This window comes from Aulostomus chinensis, chromosome 4 (genome assembly GCF_037954235.1).
Source record: "Aulostomus chinensis isolate RoL2024-O1b breed Wild chromosome 4, RoL_Achi_v1.0, whole genome shotgun sequence".
Taxonomy (NCBI): domain Eukaryota; kingdom Metazoa; phylum Chordata; class Actinopteri; order Syngnathiformes; family Aulostomidae; genus Aulostomus; species Aulostomus chinensis.
This window is the reverse complement of record NC_141323.1, coordinates 5,375,001-5,402,999: the sequence shown is the minus strand read 5'-3', so window position 1 is coordinate 5,402,999 and position 27,999 is coordinate 5,375,001. Positions and strand designations below refer to the sequence as shown.

General features: G+C 45.6%; 1 protein-coding gene and 1 long non-coding RNA gene across 4 annotated transcripts in view; one reads left to right on the top strand and one right to left on the bottom strand.

The window, feature by feature from the left end:
• The window catches only part of sox5 (SRY-box transcription factor 5), a 183,366-nt gene that overhangs the window by 67,831 nt on the left and 87,536 nt on the right, over positions 1-27,999 (top strand). Inside the window, exon 1 of one of the 3 annotated variants that reach the window (XM_086201197.1) lies at positions 26,205-26,484. The exons of the other annotated variants lie outside the window; for them this stretch is intronic. Coding sequence (XP_086057323.1) covers positions 26,408-26,484 — 77 coding nt within the window. The 5' untranslated portion in view covers positions 26,205-26,407. Of the gene's footprint in view, positions 1-26,204; positions 26,485-27,999 lie in introns of those variants that run through there. 3 annotated transcript variants of the gene reach the window in all.
• LOC147262395 (uncharacterized) lies at positions 191-21,950 on the bottom strand. Its single transcript, XR_015112369.1, has 3 exons — positions 21,914-21,950; positions 8,960-9,045; positions 191-323 (listed from the first exon to the last, which is right to left on the bottom strand). It is a non-coding gene; the product is annotated as an uncharacterized LOC147262395 (long non-coding RNA).

Sequence of the window (27,999 nt, the reverse complement as noted above, 5' to 3'; positions counted from 1 at the left end):
ACGTCTTTGAGGGCAGATGAAGCTTTTCTTTCTTTTACTCTGCTCTTTTGTAGCTGCAGGAAACACATCTTTATCTCTCTTCGTCTTTGTCTCATCCCCCTCTCTGTCAGACATGCTAATGCTATCGATCCATATTGAAAACAGGACGGAACCATCTACACATAAAAAGACAATGCTTGCAGCAGCCCATGGATTTCTTCCTGGTGCTCTTGAGAGGTGCGCTGCTGTATTGAAGTTCACAAGGTTCTCACATTCTGTTGCTGTATGGCTGCTATTGACAGTCTCCTCTGGGTTCACCCTGATTGGATCAAAGATGATTGGCCCTGCAGACAAGATGGCGTGCATCCTGTCAGTTGTAGAATTCACGCATGAAAGGGTACAAACTATTTTGTGCGAGTGAGTTCGTTACAAAGGTTGCGTAATTAATTCATCTACGTCCCAGGATCCTAGACAATGCAACTCTAGTGTCAAGGTTAGCAGAGATGGTTTCCATGACAACGCTGGCAAACAAACTCTCAGATCTGGGCTCGGCTTCTCCTCTCTGAGAGAAAAGGAGGCTTTTTGGAGGCTGAAGAGCGAGGGATTGTCTTTAGTTTCGTTTGGCAGTAGAGTGGTGGGTATTGATCAAGAATCGAGCCTGTGACACTCTGTACCCTGCTCTTTCGACTCAACCCAGACAGACGGAGAGTGACAGAAGGAAAAAAAAAAAGAGTGTAACAAACAACATCATGTAGAAGCTGAAAAAGAGCAAGAGGGATTGGGATGAAAGGATGAGGTAGGATTTGATGAGGAGGACACAGTGTTTAGAGCAGCAAATCAATTAGGCCGGCTGCAGCTTCATCTACGGTGCGCAGATCTGCTGCGTCTACCTGCTCCAGGTCTGCAGCGTAGGAGGGAGTGCAGTTCAGTAAAACGCATGGAGGCCTCTCAGGTAATTACATCGCCATGCTAATGTCTAATTAGACAGCTCCGAAGGGACTCGTCGGCACTGCATTAATTAATGCAGCCAACACACACACACACACACACACACACACACACACACACACACACACACACACTTACGGTGACGACACACAACAGCAGAGACGTGAACTCGCAACTCCGTTGACCCACGCTGAACACCATGTGGTCATGTGTGTGTTTTTGTGTAACGAGGCACAGTCAGACCTTTATACCAGCACTGTGTGTGTGTGTGTGTGTGTGTGTGTGTGTGTGTGTGTGTGTGTGTGTGTGTGTGTGTGTTGTCAGGGGTAGTTAATTTTAACACATCGCTAAAGCAACTCTCTGAAGCTTTGAATGTAGATGACGGTGGCTGTCATGTCCTCTTTTGTCGACAAAGTCCCTTTTTCAGCAAGTATGTTTTCATATTTCCTCGGCAGGAACTGCAGGGATGATTATTTCAGTGGAGACCTGGAAGTCAGCATTTGATTGTGGGTTGAAAAACCTCCCAGCAGCAAGCTACTTCAAGCTTGTTCGCTTCTTGGTGTGATGACGTTTTATGTTAGCAACAACTTCTACAGCCTCCTCGGCCATTTTTAAATCACTTCAAAGCTTTGATAGTACTCATCTATTTCATACCATAGAATAAATCTTAAACTCGTTTGCCTTTATTTCAGGCATTTAACTGAAACTGATTGCTTGTTTCCAGGTCTCACGATTCCTGCACCTCTTATCCGTCCTCTGAAAGGTCACAAAATAAACCTGCAGGACTACTGAATGGGCCAAAAAAGAAGCAAGATATTCTTCTTCTTCCCAGATTCATCAGAGATGTCATGATTCATCAATTTTTTCAGAGGATAATTCACTCGCTAACCTGGATGTGAAGATTTCCTCTTCTCCTCTCTCATTCGACAGTAAACCTCACACTGTAAAGTTTTTTAAATCAGAGATTAACTGATATTTTCCAGATTACTCCTGATTGATTAATCACACATCAGGAAGCCTGGATGAAGCATTTTGGACACACAAAGCCTCCGAATGATGCTGCACGGCACTTTTGACCCCAATTTCACCCCCTGTCAGGTACAAGCAGATAAAATCACCTGACGGCACCCTACATTGTGTTTGTATGTCTGTACAGTGTGTGTGTGTGTGTGTGTGTGTGTGTGTGTGTGATCTACTGACCCAGGGGTTTTACCGTAGTGATGAGAGGTAACTGCACTAATTCACTGTCCTACTGTGAACGTCGGCTGTAATTAAGGCCAACCTGTCAGATGGTTCAAGCCTCTCTCTCGCCTTTCCACTCCCTTTTTCTCACTCAATCAGCTTTAAGTACACTGGGAAGGTGTGTGTGTGTGTGTGTGTGTGTGTGTGTGTGTGTGTATTTAATTTGACAAATCGTTGGGTTTCACAACATCCTTCTGAGAAAAACCATTACAATTATTGAGAGGGGTTTTGTTATTTAACACGTCTGCTCTTAAGGAACTACTTGCTTTTGTCTGAGTTACACAACCAAACTCTTAAGTGTCCAGACTGAACTTGTTCACCTCAAACCTGCAGCAACAGAGCCGCTATGATGAAACCAACCTCATCTTATGCCTGCAGTGTATCGTTCTCCACCTACTCAGGAGGCAACGGCTGCCTGGGATGGATGCTCCTGGCTCTTGGGCTCTGGTTTGTGAGCGTGTCCACCTCACACGTCATGCTCATGAGCTGGGGAGCAGTGCAGGGCCGCGCTGATCCACACAACTCAGACGCACGAAGCGCCCGCAATAACACAGGCTGAAGCTAAATCATTTCAAGTTTTGAGATTATTTTAGGCTTAAATAGGATTAAAGATCATGATTATGGTTCAAATGAAAATAAATTGCAACGGCGGAAGAGTGCCTGAGTGTCCTTCCTGGCTCGTGATAACACCGTGTCTACGCCGGGTTTTTTTGTAAACATCCAATATCCGGTTTCGCTCTGAAACAAGTTGATATGATACTCCCTTTTTGTATTTACTGAAAAACACATTGTGAATTTGAAAAAAAAATTCTAAAACCATTTTAAAATGCCCACACGTCATATTTATGAACGTCTGTGTGCAGCAAAAGCATCTGCAGCTTGATGCCGATTCATCTCGACATTACAAATATCTGCCCATACAGGCGGTGAACTGACATTATTATTCATTCATAACATGTGAATTACAGTGAACTACGTTTTTTCAGAGAAAGTGAATGGAAGCAGCACTGAGTAAAATTAGTTGTGTGTTTTGTGTTTTCTATGTGTGTGTGTGTGTGTGTGCGCGCGTGCTGTGACTGTTTTGTGTGAGAGCAACATTGTAAGAGATCTCCTCTCCAGCTTCCTCCTCTGCAGCATATCTCCATCACACCACAATATGCAGAAATCTGCTCGCTAATTACAGCCATATAAATCAGCAGTTGTAATTATGCTAATTAGACCGCTAACTTCCTCTCAGAAGCCTACACAAACAAAGGCGATAGTATCGGATGATGTGGCGCATTAATGAGCTTGTCAACTTATCTGACACGCACTAATTACTCCGCGGGACTCCTCTGTGCTCGGGAGGAGGAAGCGTTCAAGTTGTTGGTTTTAAAGGCTGCATCACTTTCTTCCGTGACCTCTGAACTCTTTCACTCCTGAGATATAAGTGTAAAGACATATATACCTGTATACACCGTACGTGATGGAGGCCTTTAATGCCACCCATGAATGAGAGATGCTCTCTGAGGCTCTGCAGAGTTCACCAAGGATGAAAAACATAACCCTCATGATGGTTATCGCTTGAAACTCAAAATGTTAAACAGGCAGTCTGAGGTTGGAGAGAAACTGACCTCATCCTCCTTCATTGTGGGAATAGGCTTTTTTTTTAGGATTTTGACCAATAATATGGACTCAAGTACACTGGTGCTGCTAACTCACATGAGATTGCACCGATTCTTGTCAATGAAACCAGGTAGCGCCACCATCAGAGGCCTGACTAACACACAGCACATGACATCACTCCCGCAGTCAGGGGCTGAGAAGCAAAGTGAAACCATGTCCTAGGACATAATGCACACATGCTAACAGGATTATAAGCATTGAGTGTATTCATGTTACGTGTGTGTGTGTGTGTGTTAATACAAGAAGTCAAAGGTTGTATAAAAGCTACACACACACTTTAGCACAGATAAATATCTACTTTTTGGGTTGAAAAGGAGTGCAAAGTTTCCAGTAAATTTCTGGAAAGATATTGAAAATATTTTTCATGTTCTAATTTTGAAACTTCAGAAATCTGGACTTTCTTTTTCCTTTTTTTTCTTTTTTTTTTTTTTTTGCAAAAGAGCTAGAAAATGTTTCCATGGAAATGATCAGCAATAGACAGGACTTTACTCATGGAGACTTTGGGGGTCATTTATTCGTAATTTACTGGCTGTATCTCACTGTCCACTCTGCATTCTTCCATCACATGCACAGATTATTAGCATCTTGCACGCTGCTGCAGGGCTATTGAGGCCACGCCTTCTGAATGCACTGAAATAATCTATTATTCTATTCACTCATAAATGAAGTCAAAAGCGTAATTTTTACAACGTGTATGTCAAATCTTATTACGCATATCTGGGAATACAAGATGTTTGTACAGAAGTCTGTGAAAGTGTAAACATAGGCAGTTTAAGTTACTCCAAGTTGTTCATTTTTTTCCGGTCAATTCCCACGAAACACCTCCAACTTGGAATATTCCCTCAACGCTGCACCCCTCCCTACGTCACTCATCACACCCCTTGTCTTCACCTCAGCTCTGATGATGGGCGGTGGCCTGTGTGCACCAGCCTCAGGTGTGCGGCGGAACCTGCACCGTTCCTCAGGCACAGATTCACACAGGCTGCCCCGCCTGTCTTAATCCCTCTCCTGAACATTAACCTTTAGCTCTCTGTCTGTCCGTCTGCAAATGTGTGAGTCGCGGTGTGCGTTTGTGTGTCAAGTAGTGTGAAAAGCACCATGACCCGAGGGCAGGTGAGAGAAAGAGCTAGAGAGAGAAGAGAGAGAGAGAGAAAGAGAGGATGTTAACGGTCCAAAATTCAAAGCGCAGGGCCTCTCAGGCCTGTTGAAAATGATTGACAGTTGAAAGTGTGATCAGCTGATGAGTTGACAGGGGGACCAATGGCAGGCTTAGAGGAAGGGGAGTAAATGAATACACTTGTCAGAGCCTTCATGGGCGGCACAGAGGTAAATTCCTGACACACAGAAGCGAACAGGTTCCACCTGTACCTGTGTGCCTCCACTCAGACTCGTGTAACCAAGCTGACCAAGAAGGAAGCTGATGCAACTCTGCTTTCAATCACAGTTGCTAAAAATGTTGTACTGTGCATGACTACCACCTGCTGTCTACCTCCATCTTCTACCTCCCCTTTGCTCCCCTTCTCTGGGATTGTCTTGCTGTTTGATTCCATCTCGTCATGTGTTTTTGAACTCCGACAGCTGATAAATGGGATCCCTGAGACATTTCCTCTGTATTTTATGGCGGGGCTCTTTTCTAACATTCACATTTTATCCCTTTTTCCATGTGCCATGATTCTCTGCTCTGCTCTCCTTCAGCCTGTCTCTCTGTTCAGTATGCAGTGCTGAGAGGGCATCATTACGGAGCCCGTATTTGAGTCATTTTGATTTAAGCAGCCAGACAATGGCCTGTTGATTGAAGCAACCAGAAGGCAGACAATAGGGTTCTATGGCACATAATGCACCACCATTTTTTCTGAGCTCCCCGCTTTCAGAAAAGGGCCCCGGCTCTCCATTGTGCCTCTCACGGAGGGAAAAAAATGGTGCTTGGGGAGGAGGAATATTTTCCCGTGGTATGTCATTATTTTGCAAATTTCTATTATCTCATCATGTTGTCTTCATTGTAATTGCAGCTAATTAGGAGGCTAGTTAGGAGCCTGGGCTTTGAGGCTGGCTCGACTGCTGAAAGGAGCCCACCGATTATGGCCCCCGACAAGAGAGGAAGCAAGAGAAAAGGGGAGATTAATGCTGTTACCCAGGAGACACTGGCTTCCATCTGCGGGGAACAATGCAGTTTTGTTTTCTCCGGGATCCTGCTCAGATCAACAGAATGGGCTAGCTCTGCTTTGCTCTGCTTGGCGACAATGCCCAATTCTGTCTTACCGGGGCTTGGGCAACCCCTCCCCTCCCGTTCCCCTCCTCACCTACCCCGCCGCCCACCCCCCCCTCCAGTCACTCTACCTCTCCTTCCTCCTCTTCTGTCCCTCCCCTCCGTCATTCTTGCCACCTTTTCCTCCGTTCAGCGGGCCCTGACTAAAAAGCTTAGCGCCCTCAGCGAGCCAGCCAGCGCCGGTGACTGAGAGCTCCCACACACCCCCTGGACCAGATGAAAGCCGCACCATGTGTGGATAGAGTTCCCAGGTTGCGGGAGGTCGTGCCCTTGTCACACTCAGAGCTGCAAGGTTTTAGTCCCCAATCCCTGCCGAGCTCCAAAGCACTTAATGAAATAATATACTCTGTCGCTTTTGCTCTTTCTTCTTCCTCTCGTTCTCTCACTCACCGCGCCAACCCTCCCCGGCCCCCTCACTGTGCCCAGGCAGGCCCCTTGTCTAAGAGCAGGGGCCTTGGGGCCCCTAGACACCTTCTTTGCAAAGAGAAGGAGGGAATACAATGAGCGAGGGAGCCTAGTTTGGTACAGTACAAACACACGGAGCTCAAGCAGGCTAGGAGAAATGAAAGGCCTTTGTCTGCCTTTGTCAGGGGGAAAAGGACACTGAGAAAGCGGGAGAGCGAGCGCTCGTGGAAAGAAAGAGACAAAGAGAAACAGACAGAGAGAGAGGAAGGAGATAGCAGGCTGGATCACATGACTCCAAGCATTGTGATCCTGAGTGAGAAAGGTTTGGAGCAGAGCATCTCTCCATCTGGTCGCAGCCAAAAAAACAGGGAGAGACAGATAGCAAAACAGACAAGGAGACGGATAGAGGGAACAACACAGCGAGGGAGCAAGAATGAGAGAAAGTATTGAGTAAGTGCCAGCGACATCTGCTCCCGTGGGCACAACAATGAAACTCCCTCTAGATCAGCCTCACACTATATGTGCTCGCACAATGCATCCGACTCAAAGGCACAAATAAATGTGTGTAAATGAAGAGTGCTCTCACGCTCATGAAGGCTGCTCACTGATCTCTCAGGCTCGGAATCGCATTGATTTTGCCTTCTTCTTTTTTTTGGGGGGGGGGGTGGGGTGGGGGGGGGGGCTTTCAGTCCTAAACACTGGAGGTAATTCTTTGAGGATTTCAGCAAATTCCCCAATATTTCTAAGTTGCTGCATTGACAAATAATTTGTGGCATTCTTCAAAGGAGAATACGACTCCTACCATCTTTTTTGTTCTGCTTATGACTCCAGATGCTCTCGCTGTATTAATGTTCCTCTCCTTATCCTCTTTTCATGCCTGTTTTTTTTTTAGCCTTTAAGTCCAAACAGAGGGAGGAATAGTGTGTGTGTATTGTAAGAAACAGCCTATTTCAGTGTCTGGAAGTAATTGCTGCTCAAGTTGCCTTGTTAGTTTAACCCTTGTTAAATCTATACCATAATAAACAGTCAACAGCAGTTGTTACTGGTGAAGAAACCTGTGTGGCTCTGATACGGTGCCACCCGGTGCCATATGAGGAGGAATTAACATCGACTCTGCAAACATCTTGTGATTTTGAGCCAAAGAAATTATAATTTCCTCGTTAGATAGCATACAATGAAAGCTCTTTCAGATATTGTGGCTTTCTATATATTTTTTTCCGATAAGTGTTTTTGGCGAAGGACCTGTTTTTCATCGCATGATTGAAGGGAAAAGGACTTTTATTCAAATTGGCATCTGAAAAGTTGGAACAGAATTCTTGGAAAGTTGTATGTACCTGGAAAAAAAAAGCTACAAAACTTTAATCAAACAGCTTGAAATCTTTACAGATTCTGATAGAGTGCAGACAAGGTAATCTGTGTTGTTGAGGGACGGCGGCGCGCCCCCGTCGCCATTTATCTTTGTGGGGAGAAACTCTCCCTGTTGCGTTTAATGTGTAGTCAAAGTGGAGAGGGCGAATGCTACTCTCTAATTTTGCATGTCATCTCTCTCCAAATCACTTCAAAGATGAGGCCCTTGCCAAAGATTTCCTCCCTTTTTCTCCTTGCCTTTTTCCTTTTCTCCCTCGTCTTTCTTTTCGGCCTTTTCTTATTCCCCTAGTTGCCGTTGTCACAATCACTTGGCGCCAGGAAATCGCGGGCATCTAAACAGCAGCGCACAATGTCGTAAAAAGGCTCTAGAGTTTTACTTTCAGATGTCACTCCAATAGCACACATCTGCTACGTGCCGTGCATCTGCTAGGCTCTCGCGTCTCAGAGAGCCGGGAGCGCTGATTGAACTGAAGACAGAAAACATCCTCATTATCGCGGGCAATGAGCGAGCCGAGCTCCCCAACAGCCCTTTTAATGCAGTCACTCACTTAACTGCAGCCGGGCGACGGGCACATGCACGTTTACAAGCAGACACGGGCCACGCACACGGAGGCAGCGAGTGCCAATCACCCCTGTGTCACTCATATCTGAGATACACACATTCCAACGTGGAAGGGCACCCAGGCTGGATTGATATTCTCATCTCAATCAACTACTAATGTCTCGCAAGTTACGCTGCCTCTGTTTTAACCAGACACCAAATCATAGATGCGTTTTGACTCCTCGCTCTCGTCTCCCCTCCTCGCTCTCATCCACACATATTGCATAACAGGTAATCCATCAAACTAACTGTGTCTCCTCATTATGCTCAGAGGAGACGAGTGCAGCCACCTGCTCGGCTGGACTGACAGAATAAACCCTTTTAATCTGAGTTAATGTGTTCTGGGAAAAGGAAGCGATTGTTCAAGAGATTTGATGAGAAAAGACAACTTGGCTGACTGCTTATTTAGAGCAAACATGTACTTGAAGTCGTGACGTGACCCAGTTTGCCTTCTAACTGCTTTTTGACCATTTCGGGATATTTACCTCTGCTGACGTGGTCACGTGATCGGCCAGCTCTGGGTCTGATGATAGGCTCTACCAGTTCAACTCATCCTCTTCTCACCCTCCACCTGAAAATCAGAGACAGAAGTTCTGAAGTGAGAGAGAAAAAATAAGTAGCACTGATCAAAAAGATGTTGATTATTTTCAATAAAACAAATACAAACGGACGTGAAAGCACCGAGCAAACATTGTCTGGTTATGCTACTAAGTCACGTCTCAGTCCTGCAGTGGGAAAACACTTTTAGAAAGCAATGTGTTGAAATAACTCGGCGCTGACCCGGAGATAAACTCTAAAAATTCACACTGGCGAATGACAGCCAATCAGATGTCATTAAACCTGCCTCGCCCCATTTATTTGGCTCCACCTCTTTGCTTCTGTTCACCATCAAGAGTCATTTGCTGGTGGGTATCACAGAGCAGCGCTTCCTCCTCAGCTGGCTGCAGCGTTGGCTCCTTCACCCTGACCAATGCAGCGGTCACTGTGGCAACCATCGCTCGTGTCAGGCCTTAATGGCCTCATTTCCAAGACGGTTGTCAGCACCAAACAAAGCCATTCCACCTCCTCCTCTAATAGTCGCCCTTCCGTGTCACTGTCAGAACAAGCAGCATCTTCACGCTGGATTTTGCAGTCACGTGGAGGGAGTTTTCCAGCTCCTCAGCACATGTGGAATAGTTTTATTTCACCTTTAAACACTTGTGAACAAGGCAAAAGACTCCAAACCCAAAACACATCCGACAGCACCACTGATCCGCTGACAGAATACCAGAGTAGGAAGGAAGTTCTGTGGGATTTCCTGAGGGAAATGTGATCAGCAGTAAATTGAGAACGACTTTAAAGAAACAAAATCTCAGGGCAAATTACATTTATGACCATAAACCATTTCAACCAACTTCATGAGTGAGAGTCGACTCGGGCGGCCGATGTCTGGCACTGAAAAACCTCACTGAGATGTCCAACCACCAAACACCTTAGTGGAAACACACCTCTTGCTTAGACGCGCCCCCTTTAGCGATCTCCCGCACACTCCACAAACAGTGACCCTCCAACCGCTGAAGCTGTCAGTGTCAGAGGGCTGACCAAAGAGGCGGCTTCATCTGTGTGGCCTCTCCTTTGGCCGTGTGGCGGTCGGTGCTTTTCTCTCAGGATGAGTATCGTCTAACCGTTTTGGTTTTTATCTGATAGAACAAAGAGAAACCGCGTGACAGTCAAGATTACTAATGCCTCTTCATTGTGCTCTGACTTCAGGGGGTCCACTTGTATCTGTGAAGCAGATAAGAAGTGATTGGCTAACATGCGTTTGTGGGCGGGTCTTAGAGGTCATTTATGCTGCTTGTGGGTCTTATAACATAAAACGCTTCCAGATCCGGGTCTCCCTCACCCCTCAATTAACTATTTCTTTCCATTTGAGACCTTTTATCAGCTTTCTCATCTACAAATAGATAAATGCATGAATCCGATCAAGAGGATGATTAGGAAGGATTTATGGAAAGAAGTGTGAGGGAAGGCAGAAGTGGGCAGGGAGGTGTCAATCCAGCCGGCAGAGTTTCAGTGTTTAAGCTGTATTAGCAGGCCGGGGTCAGCGGGGGCGAGGCCGTCGTCGGTGCTTAATGGCTGCAGAATGAACTGTGGACGTAGTAATAGACTGATAAGAGAGCTGGGGTGTTGGGATGAAGGGGGAAACGGTGGAGAGGAAGAGATAAGTGCAGGTTGGCAAAGAGAGCAGCAGGAGCAGGAGAAGTGATGTCGGCTTGTTGGGATTAGAGAGAGATTTAAAAAGCCAAATAGATGGTGAATTACAAAGACACACTAGGATGCAATCATTTTACATTTGGAAGGTCCAGTCCAGGCCGTTTCAGTGATAATGTGATTTTTCTGCTCGTATTTCAAGAAAATAAGTGGCTTGCTAACTGTATTTGCACCTATTTCAAAGTAGGTTTATTTGAATGTTTCCTCCCTCATTACACTGCGAGACGATGACAGAATAACTTATGCAGACAAACAGCGCCACGGGCAAATTAGGCTTCACCTTAGTGCCTTAAAGAGAAAAGACAAGATGCATTCGACATCAAGAAGAGAGATTTTTAATGATAAATTCTAATGTTTTTATGTAAATATTGTTCTATTTACATGACAAGTGAGGGGGAGTGAGTCCCCCGGTACACAGTTCATAATATAGGTGAAGACAGATGAGAATCAGAACCTCTGGACGGGTTAAATGATGAGATCGCTGCTCAAAGACAACTGTGTGAGTCCGTGTCTGCGGTCTAATGACTGCGCTGTCTGCAGAGAATGGAACACAGGAGGGAATTAGTCATCATTGCATATCAAAGGCTTTGCCATTAGGGACATGGGGTAGGGGCTTTCTAATGAGGGGGGGTACCAGTGTGTGTGTGTGTGTGTGTGTGTGTGTGTGTTTGCTTAGGTCACATATACGCATGTTTCAACACATCACACACCTTCAAAACAGCCTCTTTATTGCTTATTGGGAGAAAATCACCGATGCGTGTTTTAAATATCTCAGGCGTGCTCTCCGATGTAGACAAAGTCAGAGGCGCTCACACTCGGCGCTGCCAGACCCCTCTGGCAGGCCTCACCGTGCCTCTCAGTGTGGCACGGCGTGGGCAGAGGTGCCAGCGAGATGCCAGGGCTTTGTGTGCCACGCTAGATCAATGCCAGCCATTGCACGTACACCGCACACAAAGCACACAGGGCTCTCACACACACACACACACACACACTCACACACACACCTACACCTTCAATCCATACATCTCCAACTATCTTTCAATGCTCACCTCTAACATTTCTCTCAGTCGCCGTGTAAAGATGCAAGTGTGTGTGGTGAATGTAGACTGATTGGCGATGCCCTCTGTGCCATCTGCAGCACCCCCACCCCCCCTAAACTCCCACCCGTCCCACTCATCGCAAGGGTGGGCTTAACCATCTGTGTGCCAGTGTGTTCCCACTGTGAGAACAGGGTATTTTTTTGGGGAAGGGGGAGTGGGGGGTGGGGGGCAAAACACAGCAGACACTAGGCTTGATCAAATCCATCATTTCTACAATAGAAGATGATTCGAGTGTCTGTCACGATGCTGGCGTGACGCTGTCATCCACAGCCACTCAAGGAGAGCGTCAGCAGGATGAGTGTAAACAAAATGTGCTAACATAAGGCGCAAATAGTGAGGGTCAAAGGTCAAAGCTGCTGTGACCCGACAGTATTCCTGAGTGCAAAGATAGACAGGATGGAAGTCCAGGTACTCAAACACATAAATGATGATAATTATAGGTTCAAGCTGTGAAGACGCGCTGGACAGTGGACTTGTGGACTGACCGGACCCCAGGTTCTGATCGTCTGGTCCAACATTTCCTCAGTTTTTCTGGTTCAGCAATGATGAACGCAGGATCTTTGTGGTTTATTAATCCACTACTTCCTCCACTGTAATTGCATGGAACCTTTTTCAGCCCAATAAAAAAAGAGCGAGTCGTTGCGTCACACGGTAAAAACGAAGGAGAAAACATTTGTGGAAACTCCATCGATCTGCACTGAAGAAAAGTTGCTGGAGGATTTGTTTATAAAAAATTATTTGTTTTAATGCATTTGATTTAATATCTGACTCTTCTCACTTCCTCCGACATTACCCACAATGCAACCCGACCTCTGACAGGAGATTCATGTAGCCTCGAGTCACAACCCTGAAGCAGAGGTGAGGAGCGGACAGCAGGTCACTTCTCCTTCTCTTTCTAACGTTTACGCTTCTTCTCTTTCAACATCTCGACCTCAAACGACGTCATCTCCTAATCCAACTTGATGCTCCCTCTGGACGCAACGCCAGCTTTGCAAGGGTGCAGTTCCCCTTTAAGACACAGTCCCAAGTCAATGCCACAGTAATTGCTGACCTCATGCGACCTTATCTAAAAATGTTTCCAATGTCTTTCAACAGAGTGATTTTAAACGTGGGGGAAAACGAGCGACGTATCTGAGCAGGATCCAAGCTGAGGTTTTGAGGGAGAAACTGTTGGATCCCGACTTAAAACCATCATTGTTTCATGTTGTTGATGTCTTTCTTCTGATAGTCACACACCCACACCCACACACACACACCCACACACACAGACAAAAACAGACACACACAGATACACACACACAGATACTCACACACACACACGCACACACACAATGAGACTAATTATTAAATCCATTTACCGTACATTAAAATCTATAATATATGGGGCAAAACATTTCAAAAAGCAGTTAGCGGACTTGCCACATGCCTGCGGTGACTTTTCACAGTCTGAAGTCGAAACAGAAGCCCGCAAACACACACACACACACACACACACACACACACACACACACACACACACACACACTTGCAACACTAAGGCATCTGTGCCAGCCACGATTTTAAATAGTGAAATCTGATGTAAATGTCCTCCATTAGAATGTGGTGACTTGAGGTCTGGTAATGATGATGAGTGGGTGTAGGCTGCACGCTGGCTAACAGACGCAGCCCGGTTGTATGATATTTCGGAAGTTTACCACAACTGGAGCTGCCACAGGCCAGCTGGCGCGACGCCTCACACCCAAAGCAACTCAGTTATTTTTCTTCTTTTTTGTTTTCTTTGCTGTCCGATCCTCTGCAACTCTTTAGTTCTGATCTCCTGTGCAGCCGTTTTCAGCCTTTATGTCTTTTTTTTTAAGGCAATACAGACGCACAGGAGCCAAAAATAACAACAAAAAATTATAAACAGGGTTGCCATGTTCCCCACCCGTCCGCACCTTCTTTAGCTGACACGCACTGTCACACTATCTGTGTTGTTCCACATGGTCTTGATGATGAAAAATGGGGAAAAGATGGGAGAAGAACTCCAAACGTCAAACTCGCACCCAGTTTATGTGATAAGATTAGAATTATTTCTCCAGCTGTGACATAGAAAATGGAAGTGGATTATTTGATTGGAAAAAGAGACAGAATTAAATTAAAAGTAGTAGGCGTTATTGTTAAGCGAGGAACAGTGGGGGCTTAAACACATGGGCTCAGTATAGCCCCCAGGCAGTGGATAGCACAATCTCCTCTCCTCTTGTTCTCACCAATGGACTTAAGAAAAAAAAAAAAAAACATAAACAGCCTTCCAGGACCACAAAGCCTGTGTAGAAAATCAGAAAATCATTTCCTCTTCACTCTAGATTCTCGCTCTTCTGTTCTCTCAGTCGTCCCCCTTCTCCCTCAGAGCAAGTAGACAGGGGGCTGCCAGGGCGCATCAATCCAGGGTGAGCTTGTGCCTTGACGTGGAGAAACACAAAGTGCAGAGATTTGGTGCATAAACATGTGTGCTCTTAAAAATGGCGGCAGTGAGCGAGGAGAGGGGAACACTGCCAAATCCCCCCATTCAGCCTCAGACCGAAGGAGGCAACATCCTGACAGCTTTGAGGGGTGTGTGTGTGTGTGTGTGTGTGTGTGTGTGTGTTGGGGTGAAAAAGAAGGAAAGAAACTGTGATAGAGGAGGAGGGAGGAGATGAAGAAGTAGAGAGAACATCATCTCCCGGGGATAAAAACAAAGCTCAAGAAAGTGATAATCCTCTGTATTTTCATCTTTGAAAAATCTCGCTTCTCCAGTTCTTTTACCTCTGAGATGGTAGGACCCTGAGAGGACAATCCCAGGACGTCCAGCTGTGGGACGCAGGCTTGTGTGTTCAGGGCGCCTGTCCCCTTCTCATTCAGGCAATTTCAGGAACACCTTCAGGCGTTTTCTTTAAATTTGGTACAAATGTCCACTGCAACTGAAGGAGGAAGATTTGGGTTGTAAGAAGTCGAGGTCACTGTCACCTCAAACGAAAAGTGAACACAACGTCTGAAGAACGCCTTCACGGAAAATCATCGTATTTGGCACAAATGTCCACTCAGACTCGTGAAACAAACATGGCGGTCAAAGTCAATGTCGCGTCACATGCACGTGGTAAGCGTTCCATTGCCGTGAATACTCCTTAATAATATTCCCAGGTGATTTGCCACAAATGTCCTCTGAGACTCAAGGATGAATTCAAACGGTTCCGGTGGTCGGAGGTCATGCTCACCTCGGTGCCATCACATTAACCTTAGCGCAGTGCCTCCAGAACCCCTCAGAGAATTCCTGCAAATTTGGCACAAACGTCCCAAGGAACTTGAGGATGAGTTAACAAGCTTTTGCTGGTCAAAGGTCAAGCGTGGCAGCAACACGTTGCACAGACCTACAACTGCGGTGCTGTTTTCTAGTTATTTAATTTCGAATTTTTCCAAGAGCTTTAATCCTAATTGAAGGAGGATATTAATCAGCCAGAGCCTTCAGAGGCTCGGTGAAGACACCAGAACAGTTCAGGCAACAGTCTCATTGTCTGTGTTGCAGTCAAGTAGCAGGACAATTGCTTTGTTTCGCAGTTTGTGCAGTTACACTTTCATCTACTTCTTTGCATGCATGTCTGCATGTGTGTGTGTATTTCCAAGCTGTTTGGACCCCTCATATTTTGTAAATCATTCACTTTTCATTTATCTTCTCAGGCTAGTGTTTCATTAACCCTGCTGTGACACAGATTCCCTTTCATTCACTTCTGGCATTGTCCTCTCCAGCCGCTCGCTCTCACAGCTCCACAGATTACTCATAAATAAGTGACACCAGAAACGGTCTATTTTCCCTCTGCCATAATTAACTGACTTGATGTTTTGAAAGAGAAAGGGGAAAAAAAATCCCGCTAATTAGGAATGAGTTAAGATTCGCACAAAGAGTACAGATCGTTAATTAATTTCCCACGCAGTCATTGTCAGAGGGGGAAACATCTTTGTTTACAGGGTTTGCAACTTGCTGCAGTCCCTGTCCTGTAACCTTGTGCGGAAAGACAACCGTCTCAGGCAAATGAAGCCAAGAAACGGCTGGAGAGGACGAAAACTACCGACCAGAAGAGATTAGAGACTACAAACCCATCATCTGACTCATCACATGGATGTTGTATTGTCATAATGGAAAAAAAAACAACAACAAAAAACCTATTCCTCAAAACCAACAGTTTGCTGAACTTCATCTGTCAGGATTTCCATATCGTCACATCCTGCTTTTAAGGACACCGTCGGTGCAATCAGCAGTCTGCTATGAAATAGTTGTTTTTTTCCATGTTTTGAATTACAGCACGGGTAAACGCGCTTTTTGTGCTCGGAATATGGACAGAAAAAAAACACCAGAAAAAGAGTTAATCTTTCTAGAGATGGTGCTGCTCCCTCAGAGAGAACTCCTAGCAGGAAGGTGAGCCCATGAGAGCAATACTTCACCCACCAAGTGTTTTTTTGACATTCAAGTGCTGTCGATGAGTCACGTGTCATCGAGTGCGTTTCCTCTTGTTTGTGGTTTCACCATCACAACAAAATATTTCAGGCAGGTGTCAAATTAAATTCTTCAAGTGATATTTCACCAAAAAAGTGCATATTTTAATTAAAATACTCACAAATATGTGTACTGAACTCGCAAAAGCATTTTTTTTAATATCCTGTATCACTTCTTTGCGACTCCGGAAAAGAAAAGAGCCAGCCATGTATATTTAGCTAGAAGCTAATGACTGCTAACAACTGCTTCAGTGGCAAAATAACAGCAAAACGGACCAAAACATCCAGGACAAACTCAGAAATCCACAAACACTGGAGTTCTACAAAACGTCCAGTTTGATGCCCCCGTGAGCGAACTGCTGAATGCTGCAGTTGGAAACGCTCGCACTCCCTTGAACGAACGCTGAAGCTCATGCTAGTTCATAAAAAAAGAGAGAGAGAGAGAGAGAGAGAGAGAGAGAGAGAGAGAACCACATTCATCCTGACAACAGAAAGGCAGCACGCTGGGCGCCACAGTGGACAGCAGTCGTTAGCGCTGCTGCCTCATACACAGGCGCTCCCGCCTCCTTTGTGGAGTTTACATGTTCTCCTGGTGTTTGCGAGGGTTTCCGCTGGGTTCTCCGGTTTCATCAAAGACATATACGCCGGTTCAGGACTGGGCGCTCTATGGGTTAAATGCAGAGGACACGTTCCTCGTACCTGCGTACATTACAGACTTCCTCCTCTTCTGTCATGAAGTGCAGATTTCCATGATGCTTGTGCTGTCATTATGTGAGAGAAATGGTAGTTTGAGGAAAACAAACCTGAAATCTCAGGTGTAGCTGTGGCACAGCTCAGATTGAAGTGGCTGATCATCTCATCATACCCCGACGCCCCTGAGGAGAGCTGTCTCCCAGGGATCCATGTGCACATAACCTTGTATTATTGACGCCACCTGGCTCTGGTGGTCGACAGCAATTCTGTCTGTTGCCCTGTGGTTCTCTACCTGCCCACCCACCCATTTATCTGCTCAGTTTTCCACCTGGCCAGGGATTGATGGGTTCGGAGGGTGGAATACTCTCATGTTAGACGGAGAGAAAGAGACCTATGTAAGTGTAAATGAACACACACGTCTACATCCATGTCACCGAGCGCTCGTGGAGAAGGTGTGTGTGTGTGAGTGTGTGTGGATGAGAGTGGCCTGAGCCCCTGCCTGTATTAAGAAGGCCCTGGCAGCATGAGATAGTGGCTCTATCTTAATGGCTTCAGTCGCCTGCCACTCAGCCTTCAGACAGGGTCCTCTACTCGCACGTGTCTCCCCACGATAAAGCCACTTCACAGAGGATTGTGCCTCTCCATGCTGGCCTCTCCTCTCTCCTCCTCTCCCAGGAAAGACGAGGGAGAGAAGAGGAGAGATGCCAGAGGTATTGATAAATGAGCTCACGCTGAGACGAGTGCGAAGGAGAGACGGACTGAAAGAAAGAGGGGCACTCAGACCACAGCACGCAGGTTTTCAGGATATGCAGAATTAAAAACACGCGTTTACAGAGCAACACACGAGACACCGGAACTGTTGACGACGTTACGTTTTGATGGCGTTTCCTTTACAGCAACTTCAGCTAAAATCTTGAATTAAAGATGTCAATCTGAATAGCTTTTCAATTTTGCGTGTCACGCTGCTAAACTGCTGCGGTACCAAAATGAGTAAACTTGCGCTCTTCCTGTGGAGCAGCAGAAAGCGTGGCAGCGTATGAAGGTGGCTCACCTGGATGGGATTCGTCACATGGTCACACGGTCAAATGGTCACATGGCTTGAATTGTCAGCACGCAAATACACACACACACACACACACACACACACACACACACACACATATAGAAGCAGCAGCAGTATTTACAAAGGAGCAGCACTGATGGATTAAATATGGAGATGAGAGATTCTCAGTGGAACGTCATGAGTGGGAGCGCAGCTCCTCAACTAACTCCAACGTTTTAGCTCCATTTTACTCACAAGTGTGTTCGTAACAGGCCAGAGGAGGAAACTCTCTTGTCTCCTCTCAGAGGCCCCAGCTGTCAAATATGCTTGAATTCTTTTTTTGTTCCACATCTGTGGTTGCTGATGATAGTACTTGTTAATCTGTAGTATCCAATATTTGGAGTTAGGATATCTTAGGATTGCGGTCCTCTCTGGGTTACAACTGTCCCAGTTTGAGGCAGAGGAAGAAATCATCTCATAATACTGGAAAGTCTGAATATTTACATCCATTTAAGCAGATCGGTGTCTTCCACTTATTCCTTTCTATTAAGGGTCGCGGGGGGGGGGGTGGAGCCTATCCCAGCATCTACGGGCGAGAGGCGGGGTTCACCCTGGACAGGTCGCTAGTCCATCGCAGGGCCAACATACAGAGACGAACAACCATTCACACTCACAGTCACACCTACGGTCAATTTAGAGAATCAATCAGCCTCGTCCCCAAATTGATGTCTTTGGACGGTGGGAGGAAGCTGGAGTACCAGAGAGAACCCACGCAGACACAGGGAGAACATGGTATAAGCAGATGCTGGCCCTTTTTTTGCTTGCCTCTTCTGCACAATGGGGTTCAACTAGGATTCATGGGCTTTTACAAATGTTTTGGAAACGAAGAAAAACTTTGTCAAATTCCCCAGGAGTACACGGGCTGCTCAGTGAATATCACAACAATCCTGTTTTCATCCTAGCGGTGCGCCCCGAGTATGCAAAGTAAAATGTTAATTCCGCTACAGATGACAGTCAGTCAGTTGATCTCTGACATTAGGGGGAAGTAAAAAGAGAGGAAATACGGAAGGGACGGATGGAAATTTGCATATTTTTATACTTTACAGTACAGTACATGCCCACGTTTGTGAATGTTGAAAAGATTTTCTTTACTTTCAAAATATCTGGAAAATCCCAAGAATGATGTACGGTATGCACCGCTTTTGTTTTCTCACCCTAAGTGAGAAATGATGAGCAACGATGAAGAGACTCGAGCAAAACAGATATCAGCCCGCATCCCTCGGTCGAGGCCAAATCAGTTAAAAACCATCAGATACCGGCTAAAAGCCGTCACCCGTCCCAATAATCTGCTCTTGTCATCAGACACAAAACAAATACTGCATAATTCTAAAAAGTGGCGTTCAACTGATCCGCTGATTTCAGACTTGAAACTGAAACAGGCCAGTTAGCTTCAGTCAGCTGCTATGAAACCAGCAGTCACGTCTCTGTGCCACTGAATCCGTCCGTCTCCGCGGTCACCTGCAGGTCAGAGACTTCCTTTTCATTGACGGTATTGTAAAGATCAATATGTACGAAGTACCTCGTTCAAGGTAGTTTTTAAGAATGCCGCTGAACTGAGCGCAGGCACTGCGGACGGTGATGGAGCCATCAGAGCGCCCCCCGTGACCTGACGCCAGCCGCCCTGGAGCTGTACAGCGCTGAAGTCTGGGATCAGGTCTGACGTCTCTGCAGCGTTCACGCTCATTTCTCTCTTATATAAATGCTAAATATCCTCCATGTCATCTTCCACAGAAACCCCTCTCAGGTCCACAACTACTGATTTGCCACATTTTTTCTGATCTCTCTCAATTTGCATGATGAATGTTTGTGAAAATGTGTGGGAGACGTGTGTGCGTGTATGTATATATTTGTGTTTGTGCGACTTTGTCTTTAGGCTTTGGGATTATTTACAACCGGTCTCTCTCTGCCCCTGCACACGCTCGGCCCCTAATGCACTACAGCTGTTAGGGTCCCGACACAGGGGCCTCCCATCAACGGCTTCATTGTAATGGAGTGTGTGTCCGTACGTGCGTACGTGTGTGTGTGTGTTTGTTTGCTTGCTTCTCGGTGTGTTTTTTCCTGTTTATGAATGTGTGTGAATATTTGCTGTTCCTTCAGGGGATTTTCTTCTTGTTTCTGCCTTGTTTCAGCGTGTGTGTGTGTGTGTGTGTGTGTGTGTGTGTGTGTGTAAACCCGTCCTTCTAAAAGCACCTTTGCCATACTTCAGTCATGTCACCTCCCTCCATTCGTTCTTTCTTTCTTTCTAGAAAAGCAACTCAGATTATAAACCTTTGAATCAGTTAACAAGCCTCTTTTGTTTCAGCCCAGGTGAACCACTCTCTTTTCGTCTCACCATTCTCTCACTTCACACACAACGCACTCTCACGGCCTCGTTCTTTCACATTTCCCTGCAGCCTGCTTTAAATGCAGATGATGGCTTACACTTGAGTAGCTCTGAAGGAACTCCTCGACCATCTTCTTTCTCCGGCTCAGGAAGAGACCCTGACCCCCGAGACTGATCAATACAAGCTGATGATAAACTTTCCATACATTTAGTGCTTTTGCATTATCCTGCACAAGACCTAAATTTACAAAAGGAATAATTGTGGTGTCTGAATTAATCATGGTCATGGCAAAGTCAACTCTGCCACGTCTGTTCTATGAATCATAATGACATAAACATCTATTCAAAATCTCTGAGCACAATGTCTCATCTCCATTCTCTCAGCTCTGATTAGCAAGGGATGAGCAAGGTAGAGTGTGTGTGTGTGTGTGTGTGTGTGTGTGTGTGTGTGTGTGTGTGTGTGTGTGTGAGTGTGTGTTTGTTCTTGTAATTGCTACATAGTGAGGTCCAGACTACGTATTTGGCATTTGGGCTGGTCCTGACAATTTGAAAGGGCTGTTTGAAGGTCAACACTTGGTTTTAGGGTGGAGGTGAGAATGAAGTCATGGTCAGTTTTAGGGTCAGGGGTCAGGGTCAGGCAGTCAGTTGTGATGGTCAGGGTTAGGGTAAGGAGCTAGGGAACGCATTTTGTCAATGAAGGTTCTCACAAAGATATAAGTACAGGGGCGGGTGGGGCTGTGTGTGTGTGTGAGCGCACACGCATTTGTTTGTGCGGCCAGGTCAGCCCCGCCCTTTTATGTTGACCAATTCCCGCCGTTTCAGCTGCATAATGGCGAAATTAAGTTTCTGTAATGCACAAATGAGGTTATCATTGGTTTTGCAGCTGTTTACTGGGTCAAGGACAGATGCCATTTCCAATCCATGCTCAATTTAGTCGGGGAATGCGATTAGATTATTCAGCCCTCCGAGTGTATTCTCTCCATTTGACCATGAATTAGATTAGGTAAATAGAAAACTAATGCCACTGATTGTTGTTGACATTGGCATGCTCATATTGCTGTCTTATAGACAGAAGGCAGCATGGAGGCCTGCTTTGTCTTGCTGTGTATGTCATCTTTATTAACATGAATGTAAATATATATTTGAATATATATATGTCATAGATGGAGCCCCGTAAGTGAGCAAATTGATGTTAAAGTTTTTGAAGGAGCCTGCTAAATGCGTGGAAGTGTTTCTGTGTGGGTGGGTGTTGACTAACTGACACAAACTATCTGAATACCAACAACAAGAATTCCAGCTATCAGATGCAGTAAAGGTTCTAATTCAGAGACCCAGGCCAGGTGAAATGTAATGCTTCCACTTTAGGGCCTTTTACCAGGTGGGGTTACACCTGCAGTTCCCACTCTAACAATTCTGAACCCCCCTCGACTGACTCCTCTCCACCTGAAGCAGCAACACATCGATCTACCTGATGCCTCAGGGGCCCCTGGGTGGAGTTGGCTGACGTGGAAAGGCAGGCCTTTGGTTCCCTGCTGGAACTGCCACTGGGTGGAGGGATATTCTATTCCTAAAAACATGGAGAAGGTTTTCTGTGACTGAGGTATTTTCACATTTATGAAGTCATGAAGAGGCAGCACAGTGGAGCAGTGGTCCTCACCGTGGCCCCCCAGCAAGAAGGTTGTGGGTGGAGCCCCGGCTGCAGCACGGGGTCTTTCTGGGTGAGTCTCCATGTTCTCCCTGTTCCTGCTGGGTTCTCTCTGGTACTCCAGCTTCCTCCACAGTCCAAAGACATCAAGAGGGACCAGGTTAATCCAGACTCTAAATTGACCGTAGGCGTGGCTGGGAGAGCCAATGGTTGTCTGTCTCTATGTGTTGGCCCTGCCATGGACTGGTGACCTGTCCAGGGGGAAGGCTGCTGGGATAGGCTCCACCCCCACCACCCTGAACAGGAGAAGAGGGAGAAAATGGATGGATGGATGGATGGATGGATGGATGGATGGATGGATGGAAGTCATAAAGAGAAACAAGAAATTGCCTCTACACAAACACTGTATGTGATGCTGTCACTGAAATACAACAGGTTTTGAATCATGATAACCCTCATCACAGCAGCTGTGGAGCCCTGTAAACGTACATTTATCCACATCAGTCCTCTATGTCTTTCTCTTTCCTTTGCTTATACACATCATGTGATACATTATGGCGATATTTTGATGGTAAGTCGGCGCAAAAACCCCCCAAATGGTTCAAATCCCTCAAAAGCTGTTCAGTATCATGACGGATTTATTGGTCAAAGACTCGTTGGAGTCAGCGACGCTCCAGGCAGGATTAAGAGGCTCCAGAGAGGGAGAGATGCACTCCGGACCGGCTGAATACGGAGCAGCGTTCAGCTCCTCACTGAGAATGAGAGGGTTCACTCCAGGTGGTAGCACAGTACTGCACACAGCAACAGCAACAATGTTACATTTCTCTGTTCCTGCTGAAAAGTTATGCTTCATTATCCCCAACAATGCTAATATCTGGCTAATAACAGGGTTTTCACAAATCCATTCAAATAAATGTGAAACTTTTGTAACAACCTTGTCAGTGCAAAGAGGTGCAACTTTAACAAAAAAAAAAAAAAATCCACCTGCGGTTCAACTTGAAGTAGTTTCTCTTTTCATTTTTTTTTCTCAGCACTTTTAAAACCACTTCTCACCAAATTCTGTGTAAAAGGTGGAATTTGCGATGTCGAGAATGGCCTTGCAGGAGACATTCCATCATAACCGGAAGATTGTAAAGTCATCAGAGGCCGCTGCTAATAGATTTATGTGTGTGTGACTGTGTTGTCGCAGTACAAACGCTGTTCAGTGTGTGTGTGTGTGTGTTTTTGAGTGTACAGTAGGTGTGTGCGCTTGTCTCTATGAAGTACAGTGACAGGGCTCACTTTCTTTCTTTCCCTCTGTGTGTGTGTGTGTGTGTGTGTGTGTATCTATAAGTATTACAGAAGTGGCAGTCTGTCAGCTCTGCTTTGCTCTCCGCTCCCCAGAACAATAGCTGGATTGGCCATATGTGTGACACGTAGACCACACACCCCTAATAGTGACTGACAGCACAAAGAGCAGAAAGCAGCATGCACTCCTCTCACACACACACACACACACACGCACACACACACACACATACAGTATGCACACCTGAAGACACAAAGGGTGTGTGACTGGTGAATATTTCAGTCACTTAGTAAGTGTGTATTTAGTGAGGGAGAAAAGTGTGTGTGTGTGTGTGTGTGTGTGTGTGTGTGTGTGTGTGTGTGTGTGTGAGCTGAAGCACATGTCATGTTAAAAGAGTTCAGCTGTCTTCTTGTTCCGCGTCAAATGTCCGCTCCTCGCTGCATCAAACAAAAAAGAAAGGAACTTCAAGCTATATTATCCTTTGTCACAATTAAATTCATGTGGAAAAAGTGACACTATTCACACTATTCATACACATGACCATGGAGCACCCTGGATTCTGATTGGCTGGAGGACGAGCGTTGTTTTCAGAGTCCTGCACCACTTGTCCTTGTTCTAAATTAATACACACAGCCATGGAGAAATCCTATTAAAATCCCTCTATTTCAACTAATGGCCACAAATGGTACAATAAGTACATTCAAACATGAGAAGGGAGGGAGGGCTGACTGAGCAGACACGGGGAATCAAGTACACGGCTTCACACTTGTTGAAAAAATAATGGCAATGAAGTTTTCTTCAGTCTTTGAGTCCAAATATGATTAAAAAAACAGTAACTGAATGAGAGTTCTATGTTCTGCAAGTATTAATGTGTGTGTGTGTGTGTGTGTGTGACATGTCTTTGTTGTGAAATTCAACAACAAAGCCAGCAGAGATGAAAGCTCAACCAGGTAGAACAGGGTGTAGCGGCTGCTCCATTCTAACTAGCCGCTGCTTCCAGCTCGCAAACCACTTCCAGGCTAACTAGCGTGTCAGTGGTGTAGCTGTAGCGTGATGTCACGTTTCAAAATGAGCCAAACAAATACCTTGTTGTGTCAGCAGGTGGCAGCGGCGCAACGTTGTGCGTGTTTTTTTTCACGTTAAAACAGATCGATCAAATTGCTGTCTATAAACGATCCTGTAGATAAAACCGTCAATAAGCCGAGGAGCAACATGAGTATGAGGAATAGCCATGATGTAAACAACCTTCCTGCTCCTTGACCATGCGACTGAATGCGCTGGGGTTCTGCCAGCTGATTGGCTGTTGAGAGATTTGCTCTCATGAGCAGTTGAACAGGTGATTTTTACGATCTCCTTCTCGGGGAAACTAGTTTTCTGACATCAAACAAAAATGGCAGCACCCACAGCGTAACCTCTCAATACAACAACTAGCATATTTGCTTTGTTCCAATAACACTTAAAACCACATGACACATGTTCTACCTGACCTCTGACATCACCCTGTTGCCACGGTGATGAAGTACCTGGACCCAAGTAACAACATCTGAAAGTTCTCTTCCTCTGCAACAATGATATCCAGGAAATCGTTGAAAGGAAATTTCGATTCAGATTCATCAGGCAGACAGGAACACGGATGAAACACAGACAAGGAGGCTGCGCTCGTCCTGCGTTTGTCGCCTGAACGCTCGCCACAAAACAAATCCTGTTGGTGTCAGTCAGCCATGTTTTCTGTTTACGTGCACCTGGAGTAACCTGGAAGGTTCAGAGGTCCCAAGATTCAACTGGGAATTTCCCAGTTCCGAGTTACAAGATGAACACAATAGATTTCAGGAGCGAGGAGCTACAAATAGCCTTTGCTTCCTGTCTGTGAGATTAAAATCCGGGTCTAAAAAAGTCCCTCAGTGTGTAAGCAGAAATGAGTGCGTAAGACCACTTCATGAATGCGGCCGACTGTTCGCGGCGATGACACGTGTACAGATTCTTCATTGTTTCTGGAGGAATGAGATGGATGAAAGCGCTTTTGTGACATTTCAATTTGCTAAAACAACTTTTTTTTTGTGTGTGTGTGGAAAAAATAAAAATCCATGAGCCACGTCACCTAAAATCCTCTCTCAGAGTTTCGGTTCAGTCAAACGTGCCATCGAAACCTCGTTTTCTTAAGTACTTTTTGAAGTTCTGATTTGAGCTCTTTTATATGATTACCAACGGAAAGCCTTCGGTTGACCGATAATCAGTTTCCAAGTGGTTTCTATTAACAGAGAGAGCGAGAAGTCGGATATTTCTCCTCATTTTATGTGTTTATTCTCTGATTTAATGAGGATTTAATTTATTTGTGGTCCAGACAAACATGACCTCAGCGTTTTAAACTTGAACTGCAAAACATCAGTTAACAGTCAGTTTGTGTGAAAAGAGACAAACAAAGATCAGAGCCGAGCGTGTCAATCACCTCATTTTAATAAACCCCTCATGTTGCATAATGGAGTGTGTTAGGGCTCGCAGTGGTCTCATCACTCTGAAGTGTGTCTACATGATCTGTGACTGTTGTCTGAGTGTGTGAAAACCAAGTGTGTGTGTTGGAGTAAAAGAGAGAGAGAGAGAGAGAGAGAGTTGGACTTGAGGAAGGGGGCAGCACTGCTGTGCATTTGCACTCAGGGAACGATGAGCCCTCTGGTCAAATAGCCCCTCCCCTCCGAGAACACACACACACTGACACACACACGGAGCGAGAGAGAATCTGCTGCTGGCCCTTTAAGAGCTGAGCCTGGCTCTCACAGCTTACAGCCAGGGAGGGAGAAGAGGAGGGACAGAGGCAGAGAGAGAGGGAGAGAGAGGGAGGGTGTGAGGCTGAAAGTGTGAGTAGAGAGAGAGAGAGAGAGAGAGGAACACACACATACACACAGATAGAGAGAGAGAGAGAGAGCGAGAGAGAGAGAGAATCAGCAGTGTGTGTGAGAGGTTGAAGGATCACTTCTATCCCGTCTTGTTTTGGGAGACTAACCTTGTTCATCTGAGCATTGTGGGACTGTTTTATGTTGTTGTTGTCGAGAGAGACGGACCCTTACTCCAGCATGCTCACTGAGCCTGAGCTACCTCAGGAGTGTAACAGGTACGTGACGCTTTCTCACTCACTAACACACACACACACACACACACACACACACACACACACACACACACACGCATTTACTTACAGATGACAGGAACACCAGGCAGGACATAGTGGGACACAGAGCAGGAGGGGACGGTAAGGGGAGGACAGGGGTACAAAGTAGAAAGCTCTGTGTTTGGAGAGATCGGTGTGCGTGTGTGTGTGTGTGTGTGTGTGTGTGTGTGTGAAGCATGTGAACTGGGGAATGTGACAGAGTCAGACGTGAAAGTTGATGATTGACTCCCACTTCTGGAAGAGATGTGCAAAGCTGGGGGAAGCGGGCATTAAATATAAATATATATACTAAGTGTGTGTGTGTGTGTGTGTGTGTGTGTGTGTGTGTGTGTGTGCGTGTGTGTGCGTGCGTGTGTCTGTGTGTATGTCCAAGCAGTAATAGAAATCAGACTGTTCCCTGTTTCTTCCTCTGTCCCTCCCAACTGAAGTTGTCAACATGTTCATTCAGTTCAATCCCGCCATGGACAAAGTGTGTGTTTGTGTGTATGGTTGAGTGGGGAGGGGGGGTCAGTGAGAGATGGATGTGTGTGAATGTGCGTGCGTGTGTGTGTGTGTGTGTGTGCGCGCATGTCCGTGTCAATCTCTCTCTCGACTCATCACAACTTTATTTACATCTCCCTCACAGATCTCTCTGGAAGCAGAGCAAACTGCCTAAGTGAAAAAAGTGGTTTTGTTTGTTTTATTTTTAAACGTTTTTATGATTTTCATGCAGAAAAAAAAAGGTCAAACTTTTATAAAAAACAAATATTTTTTCCAATCTCATTTGGGCTCGTTTAAACCCTCTCCACTCACTCACACTCTTCTTTTCAAACTTATTTGTGATTTATTTTTAATCCAAATTCAGAGCATGCAAACCCTCAGTAATCCTATTGTCAATCTGCATGGTGTTGTTTTTTTTCCGCTTTATGTTAATGTTAATCTGACGGCGTCCCTCTGATGTTTGTGCGGCCCCGCTTCATTTAAAGGTGTGAACCCTCTAACCTTGCCCTTTTCTGTCAACACAAGTGGCTGCGCAATAATGGTTATTTGATGTTAATGCTGTGAGAGACAGATTATGTTATAATACCCGGCGTTTTTAATACTAACACACACACACACACACACACACACACACACACACACACACCTCTCCCTCGCCTGCTTGACTTTTATTAAAGTAGCGCTCTTCTTTAGCCCGATGAAACTAATCTTTTGTTCTGAGATAAACAAGGCTGGGGGGGAATTAAGAACACATTTAGATGTGTTTTTAATAAACCATTCAATCCGGCGAAGTGATTGAAGAGAGAGAGAGAGAGAGAAAAGATAACAACAGCTAGGAGGAATTAAAAATTTAAAGGATTACATGGAAAAGCAGAATGTATAGAGATAAATGTGGGGATTACAATGATTTAGGAGGAGAGCACTTAAAACTCCTGCTTTCCAGTAATGCACTCCATCACTGTGGCCGTGTGTGTGTGT